This window comes from Dicentrarchus labrax, unplaced genomic scaffold (genome assembly GCF_905237075.1).
Source record: "Dicentrarchus labrax unplaced genomic scaffold, dlabrax2021, whole genome shotgun sequence".
NCBI classification, from domain to species: domain Eukaryota; kingdom Metazoa; phylum Chordata; class Actinopteri; family Moronidae; genus Dicentrarchus; species Dicentrarchus labrax.
The window spans coordinates 8,169,478-8,182,134 of NW_026136720.1; the positions used below are offsets into that span (position 1 = coordinate 8,169,478).

General features: G+C 41.9%; 1 protein-coding gene across 3 annotated transcripts in view; it reads right to left on the reverse strand.

Moving 5' to 3' along the window:
- Positions 1-5,583: 5,583 nt before the first annotated feature.
- The window catches only part of trim44 (tripartite motif containing 44), a 41,156-nt gene continuing 34,082 nt past the window's right edge, over positions 5,584-12,657 (reverse strand). For all 3 annotated transcript variants that reach the window (XM_051383594.1, XM_051383593.1, XM_051383592.1), the window contains one exon: positions 5,584-6,970. In XM_051383594.1, the coding sequence (XP_051239554.1) occupies positions 6,926-6,970 (45 nt within the window). In that variant the 3' untranslated portion in view covers positions 5,584-6,925. The remainder of the gene's footprint in view (positions 6,971-12,657) is intronic.

The following is a 12,657-nucleotide window of genomic DNA, read 5'->3' on the forward strand; positions in this document are numbered from 1 at the left end:
AATCGAAAGTTTCCCCACACTGAACAGAGGTCATTAGCACATCTGCCATATACCTGCAAGTGTAGCAGAACCAAAGAGGTGAGAGACACATCAACAGAAGAGAGAGAGAGGTGTTAAGAGTATGTGGATATAAAAGAGAGTTTTAAATAAATCCATGTCGTAATTCTTTTTATATTCAGTTCTATGCAACTTCCAGTTGAGATGAGGTTTTAGACTGTTGTTGAGGGAGATCATTTTTTGAAAATACAAAAGAGTGCATGTTCAGTTAATGCCTTATCATCACTGCATCCAATTAGGATCTGGTTTTTAAGCTGCTTGTCATCTTGATTAAGCAGTCACCAAGGGGAGACTATTAAAGAAGCGTTTTTGTGTAGGCGGGAAGTACAAGGACAGACACTAATACAACATGTCAGTAAAGAACTAAATCATGTTGACTATACAAATTCTTACTGATATTGAAATTAATGTGTGTGTATTTTCTATATTTTTTCCCACTTCCACAGTAAACAGTAGAAAATTAAAGTTAGAATATCATTATTCCTTAAAGAAAATCTGAACACTCTTGTGAAAAACACTTTCACATCCATTTTTTAATAGCTCTCAAACAATAAATGTGTTTTACAGTTGTAAAAACAATACAAATGTTGTACGCCAATCCAGAAAAATATTATAGACGTTTAACATGAGAGAGGTTTTAGAGTGTATTGTTAAAGTGCATTACAATGAGCATAATCTCATTCCACTACAAAAGCTTTATCGTAGCTTTAAGATCACAATCACATTTGCTTGGAAATCACTCACACTAACTTCTAAGAGCGAAGCAGCTGATTTGTGCCAAGATAACTACTTGAATTCCTGGCATTTTAGGCTGCCACAATACTTGACGCAGGAGCACAAGCAGAACGCTCTTGGCTCTGCACGGCTGATCACCCTCTACTGCAGCAGTGCATGTACCAGTTAAGCTCATGGCTCATGGGCAAACCCACCTGCTTCTATAAACCGAGATTCACAAATTTTCATAGAACTAGGGTTAAAATGTATAACCTTGGTTGATGCTTGCACCCCCTCCCATGACACCACCATGACATGAGGCCAAGAACCTTGGTGAAGCAAATGCATACTATGTTTCTGACTGCTTTCTTACACAATACCAAAAGTGGGGCAGACCAACTCTACATACAGGACTTGACTGGAGCAGGCTTCAGACAAAAAATGACTGAGCTCCCAATACTACATGCTGGGTAGCTGTTGGATTTGTCCTGATTGGCTGAACAAGTACATGCAAATTTCAATGTGCTGTTCCAAAAATGTACAGCAGATTGAGAAGTAGAACAGATTTTCTTGGATGGGGAATGATACTCAGATAACACAATTGCTTCCTACTTTTCAAAATGTCTCTATATGACATCCTCTGAGCCCACTTCCAAGACACCACTCTAAGCCATAACAGGTGCACCCTTGAAGTTGGAAACTCAAGCAACACCTGTTTTGTTATATTTCATTAATCACTGTGAGGAAATGTGTCCTCTGTATTTGACCCATTTAGCAATAACGGCCAGCTGTGTTGCAGGTCCAAGGAACCAATCAAGGTCTTGGGCCAGCACGTTAGTCAAAGGTATAGTTATGTGCATTCCCAATACCTTAATTACATGAATGTCTTTTGGGGTTGGAGGAAGACTGCATATAGAAAGGCCTCAGGTTGGGTTTGTACCCAGGTCCTACTTGCTGTGAGGTGACTGTGCCAACAACTAAACAAAAAAAATTCCTGTACCGTCAATGGTGGCGATTATCCTCAATACCAAAAGTGTTTCTTAAGATTTAATCTTCAGGATGATCTCCATTCTCCATTCTCCATTCACCTTGCAAACCAGCAGCTCAACAGCAACCCCTGAAACAAATATTCACTTCTGCTTCAGTAAATTACAGCGAGGTATGCCTAACCTTCTTTTTAATAAATCAAACTGCATCATTTTGAACGTTACATATATATTTCTCATTTCACTGGCTTCCCTTCATGTCCTGGAGTCTTATTTAGGATAATTTCCATGGTAGAATCTCCAGTCTTTACCAGAACAGCCTGATGAATGGGGGCCGCTGACACTAAGCTACTAACTGAGAGAAAGCTATTTGTACAACAGCAGGAATTTAAGCCTGCCACTCTCATGCATGTGAGTCTACAAATTATGCTAAGCGATGGTATTTGAGCTCCCTGTATTAGAGTGATAGAAACAAATAAATTGAATGGATAACATGGCGCTCTTGCTGTAATCTAAAGGTCATCACAATATTGTACAAACAGTTTTTCCAGCTACTACTGATCTATATAGTATCTGCAGAATAGTCTGAAAAACCCAATGAGGACAGCAGTACAAACTTGATGGTAGACTCCGTCCCTGATAAAATTGCTAATGCTATCCATCTCATCAAACATGGAAGCATGTATCTAATCTCGTAGCCTTGGGGCAGACCTGGAGGCCAGACGGCTGCACCCTTCCTCTCTTCAGGCCAGGCCAGAGCAATTACTACTGCTGCTTCACACACAGACCTGTGTCACCAACGCAATTAACAAGCTCCAGAGGAGCCTGGGCAACCAGAAAGGGACAGACTGTGTACACAGCATGAATGATGAGAGGCGTGAGGAAGGATGAGGAGCGAGGAAGACAAGGAGGGGAAAACAGTGAAGTGGATCAAGCAGAGTTGCCAGGTTTTTGTGAACAGTGGGTGTAGAAGGATGTCAAACTCTGTGAAAAGAAACTCAAACACAAATGTCGACCATTTTAATGCAACAGATCATTTTTAGATGCATGCAGACATATTTGTGTCAACTAAGAAGAAACTTGATATTACAATATAAACATATATATTGTTTTTACTTCCACTTACCTTTGGGCAGAGATTTTGGAGAGCAAGTCTGCAAAGGCAATATTTTGCCTCCCACATTTCTACATTCTACATTCATCCTTGTTGTGAGGATGATTCATCACAGCTGTGACAGAGAGAGTATAATGTGTTACAGCTCCCAGAAGGAACAGCAGTAGGTGTTATCTAGGCGGGATGTTCATTTTATTCAGAGGCACGTTCCATTATCAGCTCGAGGAAACCAAGCATCCCGGCTCCTCTCCACTGCATCCATGCCATCATGATCCCCATCTCTATTACCTTGCATGTGACCGGTTTTATGTCTCCCCATTGCAAGCTTAATTCTAAACTCTAATCCTCATTCTAAACCCTGGTATGAGCCTGCTCATCTGCTGCTTTTGATCGCAATATCCCTTCAGTCTCCTTTCCCTTCCTAGTCTGCAAGTCCTCTACTTGTCCAAGTAGGATGCTGAGACAGGGAACGATTGCAGAGGTTAGAGACAGAAGCCCTAAGGTGTCTTTGCTGACTCGGGGATGTAAGAGTGATGGAAGCTGTCGAGAGGACAGATGGATTCCCCCGGCCGTCTCGTCTCCACCCATTCATTGTTCATGAGCTAGGGCTGCCAGACAGCTGTCTGTACCTGCCGCCTTTGACAGATGCATGCTGTCAGTCAGCCTGGGATGGTCCAGAATCTGCATCACCTTCCCTCATATGAGCCAAAAATCAAAGATCGGAAGAGATTGATTCATTCCCTGTTAGCATTCCTCAAGAGGTGCCTTAGCCCTCTCTTTCTTGATCACATTAAATTAATTGGAGACAAGGTGCAGGTGTTAGTGTGGGTTGTTACTGCAAATATAGACAAAAAAACATATTCATTTTCATTGCACCAAGAAATGTCACTTGTTTTATTTATGTGCATCTTATGCGTGGCATTTTCTTGGCCAATATGCTAATTTTGTCTGCTTTCCACATCATATTTTGCATCCAAAATGTATAGTAAACACATTGGAAACCCACATAAGTCACCACAAGGGATGAAAATGTTGAACTCAAAGATGACACTAATCTTTGAGTCTTGTTATAGTCATCTCTGGTTGCAGTTATGTTTGAACCCAAAGCAAACAGCGGAAGATGTAAAAATCGCGTCCCTTGGCTGATGCCTATTTCCTTGTTTTTGTGTTTGTGTGTGTGTGTGTAAAGAGGCCATGGGGAAAGATGAATAAGCTAGTGCACTTATTGTGAGACAAGCAATACATTCTGTTGAATGGTACGAGAGGTGTGGGTGTCTGCAAACAAACTGTCATTTTTCACAGGCTAATGCACGTCCTCACAAATGCTTAAATGCACACTCACACACAGACACACATAGATCTCAGGGCATTGTGTAGTCTGTTATTAGAAAGAAATGTCCTATTTCTGTACCTGCTCTTGCATGCTAATAAACTGAATCATCAAGTAATAGTGGGTTGGTGGGTGGTGGAGCTGCATAACACAAACTCAACTGTCTTTTAAATAATGGCAGAGAGAAACAGGCTCTATTATAGGCAGCAATCAAAGCTGCATCACCACTAGCAAGCATGTCACGTAGCTAATTCAATCTCACAACCCATGAAGCAATTAATTCATGTCAATACAAATACACAAATGGTCTCTTTTTTGCCCATCAGGAAAGCAGAGGTCTTACGACTGTGCTTGTGTTTATTTGTGTCTCTGTGTGAACACGCTCAGTGAAGTGAACCTGGAGGAGCAGGTGTAATTGGGTGTGGAAAAAAGGGGATCCTTGTGGTCTCGCTGGCTAAATTAGATGAGACAACGTTCTCCTCTCCATTTCCTCCACAGACACCAGGCACATTGTTCCCCTCAGGTTTGTTATTATTCATTTGATCAGGTTGGCGACGCAGATGACGGGATAATGATTATCCGCTGAAACCAGCATCCCTTTGATAGCCCAGGAGCCCGCATTTGGCTATGCCTCCCGTCTGCTAACTTAAATCAATTTAGCCACAGCCACACTGGGTTGGAGTGCTGCGGTGCTTGGTCAGTCCGCAGTTGCTTAGTGAATGCTGAGGATCAATGCCTCATGCGGTAAATCATTAAGCCCCATTATTTCTGTAAAGGCAAACTCACAAGAGAATGCAAACCCAGATGTGTTACCACCCAGATAGCTCCAGCCACGACTAAATGAGTTTCTCAGAGTCAATTTCTCAACGTGGAGAGATCGGACATGCTGAGAAAGCTTTCTTGCCTTGATGAAGGAGCTCGGGCAGAAAAGCAGGTGTGAAGCCAATGTGAGCCACGTGGTGTGATCTGAGAAAGCTAGAGAAGTAAAAGGAGAAAGAAAAATGAACAGCATTGGGGACACAAAGGCTTTCTGATTGAGCCTGTGAGCTGATGAAAGTGGGTTCTGGCTTGTCTGGGTTTGTGAAACCAGTCTGCATTTAAATGCATCTGTGGAGAAGAAGAGACCCCAAAGTGCTCTACTGCTCCATCACCCCCCCCCCTTGTTCAAAAACCTCCAATTCCCAGTCCTATCTGGATGGGTTGCTGCTTTGAATTTTGATGAAGGAAAACTAAAAATCCACTCCTTCCCAATCTCTCCTCCTGTCTGCATCCATTGTCACATCTGTAAGGTTTTATGATAATAGTGTCTTGGAAAAATGATGAGTTTCAGGTGTTGCGTAGTGTTTTGTAAGAGATAAATAATATACATGTCACATTCAACATCCAATCTAAAAAAACAGGCTATTTATTTATAGCTTTAAGACAAAAATAGACAAATAAAAACAAGAAGAAACATCAAACAGTCAGACGCTTGTCTGCTGTTACATTAGAATAAAGAATGAGCTGGTAGAGTTATTTTAATATCATTTCCCTTGGGTGGGTATACAACTCTCAGCATATCTTAGTGCAGTGTCATGTTGACAAACATGTTCCATGTATTATGGGTGACACTGCTTTCAATTTTGAATTGAAGGCAACAGAATCAATCACATTAAAAACAAACTGCTGATACAGAAAGACTTGCTGCGGTGCATCATGAATGAAAGCTATGCCTGAGCGGGTCAAGGTAGAAAGTGCATACACTTGTCTGGACTGTAATCCGTCATACGCTGCAGATTGGCCAGGAGTAATGAGCCTTTACATTACAGTACATAGAAAGCTGATACTGCGGGAGTACTATTTTGCACAGTCAAATTACAGTTCGATTTTCACCTAACAAAGACTCAGCAGCATTCACCAATCAATAGGTGTCAAAATGTCCCCCGCTTTTGATAATAGATCTGACAAGCACACAAGGAAGTGCGCACAAATATACAAGCATAAAAAAATCAGTGGGTAGGGCAGAGGACAGAGGGGAAGGGAGGGGTGAAGGCAACAGGATGATGTGAAGTACAAGAGACAAGATTATAGAACAAAAGCTAGAGAAACTTTTTACAATAAAAATACCCAGAAAACTTTTGTAATATATTCTCTTGACGACGTAAGGCATTGTGGCATCTGACAAATGTTCCCTTTCTATGACTGAGTGTGTCCCAAATGTTTGTCAAAACGACAGAACCAAAATGATATTGCAAATAAATGAAGTATGAAGCGCCACCATGTCACAGAATTTCCCATTTTTGACATCTGTTGGGCTTAACAGATGCTCCGCATGGCTGCCTAGCCAGGCTCCTGTCTGAGTCAGCCAGGCTCACCAGTAAGCCAAGGATCTGACTGGCTGTGGAAACTGAGCCTGATGGTAATTGATTGCACATAACTTGCTTGCTTCAATTAAAGAAAGTTAGTAGCCAGGGAGGAATTAAAAAAAGTTTGAGAGCCGAAAAGACGTGGCCATCCATATTTGTCACAGCAGCCTTCTTCAAGGTCAGCTCATTGCCAGCAGGGAGGGGAGGGGGAGGCAAGCAGGGTAAAAAGGGAGACGGCCGACAGAGAGAGGGCCAGCCTGACAGCTCAACAGGGCTGGTGGCTGGCTGAAGCAGACATTGAAGGACAGGTGGATGTAGTAAGAGTCTGATCTGCTGGTATCAGGGGGCGTGTCCCATGGATGGTCCGGAATCATTGTCTTCAAAGTCCCGCGGGTCCATGGGATTTGCCCTCGGCTCTGGTAGCCTGGGAAAAAAAAGATGGAAAAAAACAGAACAGAGACAAATTAGTCCTCTAACGCTGCAACACCTGCGTGCAGCCACACAAACACACATCCCACCCACACACACCCCCCCACACACACACACCTTTCACCATGCACACATATTATGGAAATATAATAAACCTTTGTGAAATGTAATCAGCTTCAATCAAGCTACGCCTTAAGTAGAAATCATCCATTCTGTCGGTTTTATATTAGCAGCTCTGCGGTGACAGAGACAAAGTGATAGTTAAATTGCAGGGACCTGTAGCAATCCGAGCCTGGCTGATAGATTCAATTTCACTGGAGACAGTCTACACTAATCATATGCTCTAATTGGACAATGTCGTAAGGGTGATAGAGCACCACTCCTCCCTTAGAAGCAACTCTCTTCGGAAACTTGTCACATTCCACCTTCCATCCTTCTTATTATGATTTCTCTCCCTACATCTACTGTGCCACATCCATTTTCAAAAAGACTATATGTCAGCATGTTTTTCTAAACACACACTTACTGGATGGGGATGCTATTAAATTCAATGAGATTCAATGCACTTTAGAGCTACGCCATCTAATTTCCCTGCACAAATGTTTCTTCTGAAACAATCACTTCCTATGACCTTGGACAGTTAGTTTGCATTTATATGTGTGACTTTACTGTCATCTCACAGAGCAGGAATCAACAAAGACGAGATCTCTGATGCGATACGGTTTCATAGGGTTCAAAATGGAGTAGACATGAAGTTAACTGCTATGGCAGCTTGACTGACTGCGCATGTTTTTCGGTTTTAGAGCTGATATAACTGACATTTCAAGGTCAAGGACAGAACTGATATCACTGTTACAAAATGAAGTTGCATTTGAATGAAAAGAAAACACACACACACACACACACACACACACACACACACACACACACACACACACACACACACACACACACACACACACACACACACACACACAAACACACAAACACACACGCGTCAAGCATGTATCAATGAGGTCATGCATGTGTCACTGTCAATTAAGCAGCTACATCAGGATATAACCATAGTACAGGTGCTTTGTTCTCTGGTTATTACATTTGGTGGGAGAGTGGTTCATGGCAACTATATTATCTCACACACAAATGGTTACACAACACAGTAAACTAAATTAATGAATCATTCTCCGGACAAGCGCAGTGAGCATTAACAAAACACATACAAACACACTGTACACACTGTACTGTAGTAGCAGGAAGAAGATGGGACTTCATCATGAGGCAATACAGTCAGTTGTACAGTATTTTCAGTAAGATGTGATTTTTAGAAGTGTTTTAGTTGTGTGGTGTCAAGAGCTAGTGGTGGATAAAAAAGGATCAAGTCACCAGTGTCTGTCTGAAACTTTTCTGTTTTGTTTAACTTCACTAAGCCTATTCTTACCATGCAGGCTATAACCTCCCTCACCAGGAGAGACAGCAGTTTCACAACACATTTGGTTATCCATCATGTGATATCTGAATTATACAGTGCCGTGGTCTCCGGGATAAAGAGTTATCTGTATAGAATCCTCTGCACAATCTTATATAAGCAGCTAATGAATACATTCTATATAAACTTATTGACTCTGTCCCTAGTAATGTTCTGTGGTCTTTATCTCATATAACTCCGCCAAAGACTTCTATCCATCTCCGCTTCTCTCCCTGACTTGCATCCACCTTTGCCGCCTCCGTTTTCCTGCCCACGCTCTTTGCAGCACAATCTTTGAGGAAAAATCCACCCGTCCGTTAATAGGCAGCGATATCTTTCTGAGCGCTGCTCCCAGAGTATTCCTGTCTGACATACTTCTGTTGGCAGAAACAAAGAGCTGCTTCCTTTCCCTTCCTGCCCCTCCTCCAGGAGCACATCATCGCAACACAAACTCACAACAGGGCATCTCATCAAAGAGCAGCCGCAAATGTGTGCACTCGTGAGTGCATGCTAGCACACGTGTGTACACCTATAAGCAGTGGTAAACATATTTTGACTACCTGTTGGCCTTTCAAAACTAAACGATTTACTCCAAAATGCTCAGTGGTCATGTCAAAAGCAACACTTTCATGTTTTAACAAAGCAGGAACAATACGAATATGGACTTGGCAACTGCCTTGGCATCAAGTGCCAACTTACTGACTGCCAGAATAAATGATGATGTTGGACAAAGTGTATATACACACACACATACAGGGTTAGTTGTTATATGGTTATAGCTTCTCTCTTAAGTATACAGCCGAGACATTAATTATTCCAAAGTGCTGCTCCATTCAAATTCTTGACAAAGTTACCATTTGTACTTTCCAGTTTTACTCAGTATTCAAATTGTCTAAAGCATCACAGGCTGCTCACTCTTTATTGTGAGCACAGCACACACAATTCTGCATTGAGCCAAGCCCAGTAATCTCAAACAGCTCCCTCCTGTTTTAGATGGTGTTTGGGGTAAAACTTTGGCCGACTTATTTGTGTAAGGCAATTTCATCTTGCATCTCCAGTCAACCAAAACAGTCACCCTGCTCTTCGTAAAAAAGAAAGAAAAAGGGAAAAAAAGAAGAAAGTAATTACAAATGTATTTATATGGCACAAAGCGAGGCCTCCACTATGGAGGCAAATGAACTATTTATATTCAAACGGTCCTTGCTAAGCCTTAGGACACATAGATGTAATAACTTATTTATTCCACCCGCAGGAAAAAGGCCATTACTTGAGAGAGGGAAATAGAGAAAGAGAGAGAAAGGGAAAGAAAGAGAGATAGAGAATGGCAGCAAATAGGATGGGTGGTAGAGAGAAAAGACAGAGTGGAGCCTCAACATGCAACAAAATGTCAGTGGGTGGGTGATAAATTCCCTACAAGTTAAAGCCCTTGCCTTGTTCTCTTTTTCTGTCTGTTCATCTTCCCTGGCCTAAGTAAAAGATCACTTTGCTCTGTGTGTGTGTGTGTGTGTGTGTGTGTGTGTGTGTGTGTGTGTGTGTGTGTGTGTGTGTGTGTGTGTGTGTCCTGACGACTGGGTTCTTTCCATCCATGACTTATTCATAAGCTTTAATGCAGTCGATGTATTATTGATCAGGACCGATCATTGCCTCCTCCCCTTGGTGTGACCATGGCATGCGGACAGGGGCGAGCTGAGGGCTGGGAGGCCTGCTACAGAGAGCTCACCGTCTGGGCTTCAGTGAAACATACCGGCTGTGACTCCTGGGTGATGGATGGATACCTAAGTGTGTGGAAATTTGGGACAGTGTGTGTGTGTGTGTGTGAGAGAGAGATAAGAGTTTTCGATGGGACTGATAGACTAGAACAAAGCTAATCTTACTAATGTCTCCTCCTGAGTGAAACAGAAAAGTTTCTCCAATAGCCCTAAAATGAACCCATCGCTCATGGGAGAAAACCTCTGGCTCTCTGAGGAATACAGAGGGAGAGAGTGTGCATGATGTTGCCTAGACTTTGACTTTTGTCTCTCTCATTCTATTCCTGTTTTGGCCTCAACCCTTTGGAGCTCTCTGGGAGATAGGAGGGAGGGGTCCTTGCCCTGATTAAGTTTGAATTCCCTGCTCTTGGCAGAGAAGCTGCAGGACTCCTAAGTCATCATCCGGAAACACTCCCATCACGCCGTGGCAGGCTTGCCAGCTTGATCCAGCCTCATTGCCATATGAATAATCATACTGCAGTAGCTTGGATATGCTGAATGGCTTTGAGGTGTGTGTGTGTATGTGTAAATAGATGGAGAGTGGGGAAAAGGGAGGAGCTGAAGAGGAAATTGGAGGTTGCTGATAGGGGAGTGAGGTTCTCCTTGATTAACCAACGAGGCTGAATGAGAATAAGGCTGTGTACATAGCGCTGGTGGCAACCATCCTCAGGGGAGAGTAACTATTACAATTTGCATTTCCAAACAGTGGTGATTCCATCTAAGCGTACTTCATCACATAAGACGGCAGGACCCATTGCTCACATCCTGGAGGCCTACGAGGTTTGGTCTAATGAGAGAGGATCCTTAATGGTTATTGATAGAGCCCACGAGGACAGACTCTTACCCTTACTCTCCAGTGAAGCAGTGCACTCTGCCACTACTTAATGGGGTAAATCTTGTCGCTTCTGCAGGATGATTTAACACTACAAACAGCTTTGTGACAAGATATGACTGTGATATGGAAAAATAGATCAAATAAAAGGAGTGAAAGGGGGGGAAAAAAGGAGCGTAGAGCTTTAATGAGTGAGGAAGTGAGTGTGAAAAATAACAGGTATCGATTTGCAGATGGCAATCTAATATAAAAAAGGAAAAGGAAAGACATATTGTAGGTTATTATAAGTAATTTACCTTCTCTGCACTAATGCTCTGCTGGATCTAACTGGCCATTGTCCTGGAAAGGTTTACATCCTTCTCTCTCTCTGGCCATCTTGTCTGCCAACTTCCCCTCTTCTTTCTATGGATTTATGTTCTTTCCTTTCATCTAACAGTCCTATCTGGGGGTGTGTAACTTAGAAATAGCCCCTACACACACCTTTCATTAAGAGCACCCGTGTGATCTTCCCAACACTTTGCACTGCAATGATCCTGCCAGCCAGAATTTGAGATATGGGTGTATCCTAATGAGTAGAAATGCGAAGGAAAAACGGAAGAGGGCAAAATAGACAGACAGGTGGAAAAAGACTGGAGGAAGGAAAAGACAATTTATCAGAGTTTCAGAGGGGTGAAGATCAGAGAAGAACGGGAGGAGAGCTAAAGTGTCGGCAGGAAGTGACAACATCTTGATCGGAGCTTGTTGCTGAGGCTCTGACACAAGAAAGGGCGAAGTGATGTGTAAGTGTGGGAGCCACAACATTTTTTAGGAGTAGCTATTAAAGTCCCATTGTCACAGGTCACTCAGGCCATGATCAGATAAGGTGATTTTCTAGCAGGCTCTAACACAAAGAGCCATTTCGAGCACCACCAGGAACACAATCGTCAACAGGCAACAGGCAACAGATATGCGGCAATTGCTAAACTTATGTATATGAAAGCAAATAAGGCTCCTTTATATTTTGAGATTGTGAAACGATTTCAGTAAAAAAAAAAAAAAAAAAAGACTTGAATGTGTAATAACGTTTTGCAGCTGTAGAAATTGTCTGCACGTTTTGTACACACATAATTTGCACGTGTAGTTTTTTAAGCTGTAAAAATTTTTCATGCAAGTGTAATTCAAATGTATGCAAGAATATTGTCAACAGTATTTTTGCAGCTGCAGAACTTTATGACACACTCACCAACTTGAATTTGTACATTTTATTTTTTAAATTTATACATTCAGATTTTGATTTTTATATATACATAAAAAAAGTGATATACGACTGCACTTTGTGAAATCATTTGTTCGTTTCATAAGCTCAAAATATGAATGCTTTGCTTTCATAAATGTAGGGATGCTGCTACTGTGTAAATGAAAGTGCATAAAAGACTAATCAAATAACAAACCAATTTCCTTTGTAAATATGTCTGCACAAACTGATTTTTGGAAGGAAATAAAAGAAAGTGCGTAATGATAGTTAAATCTTAAAAATAACATCCTATTTCAAGGGAGAGAAGCCATTAACAGTTGCTTACATTTATAAAAGTTGGGGTTAATAATTATGCACAGTGCTCAAATTAAAATAATCACATTTAACTAATTTAGCAACTGAT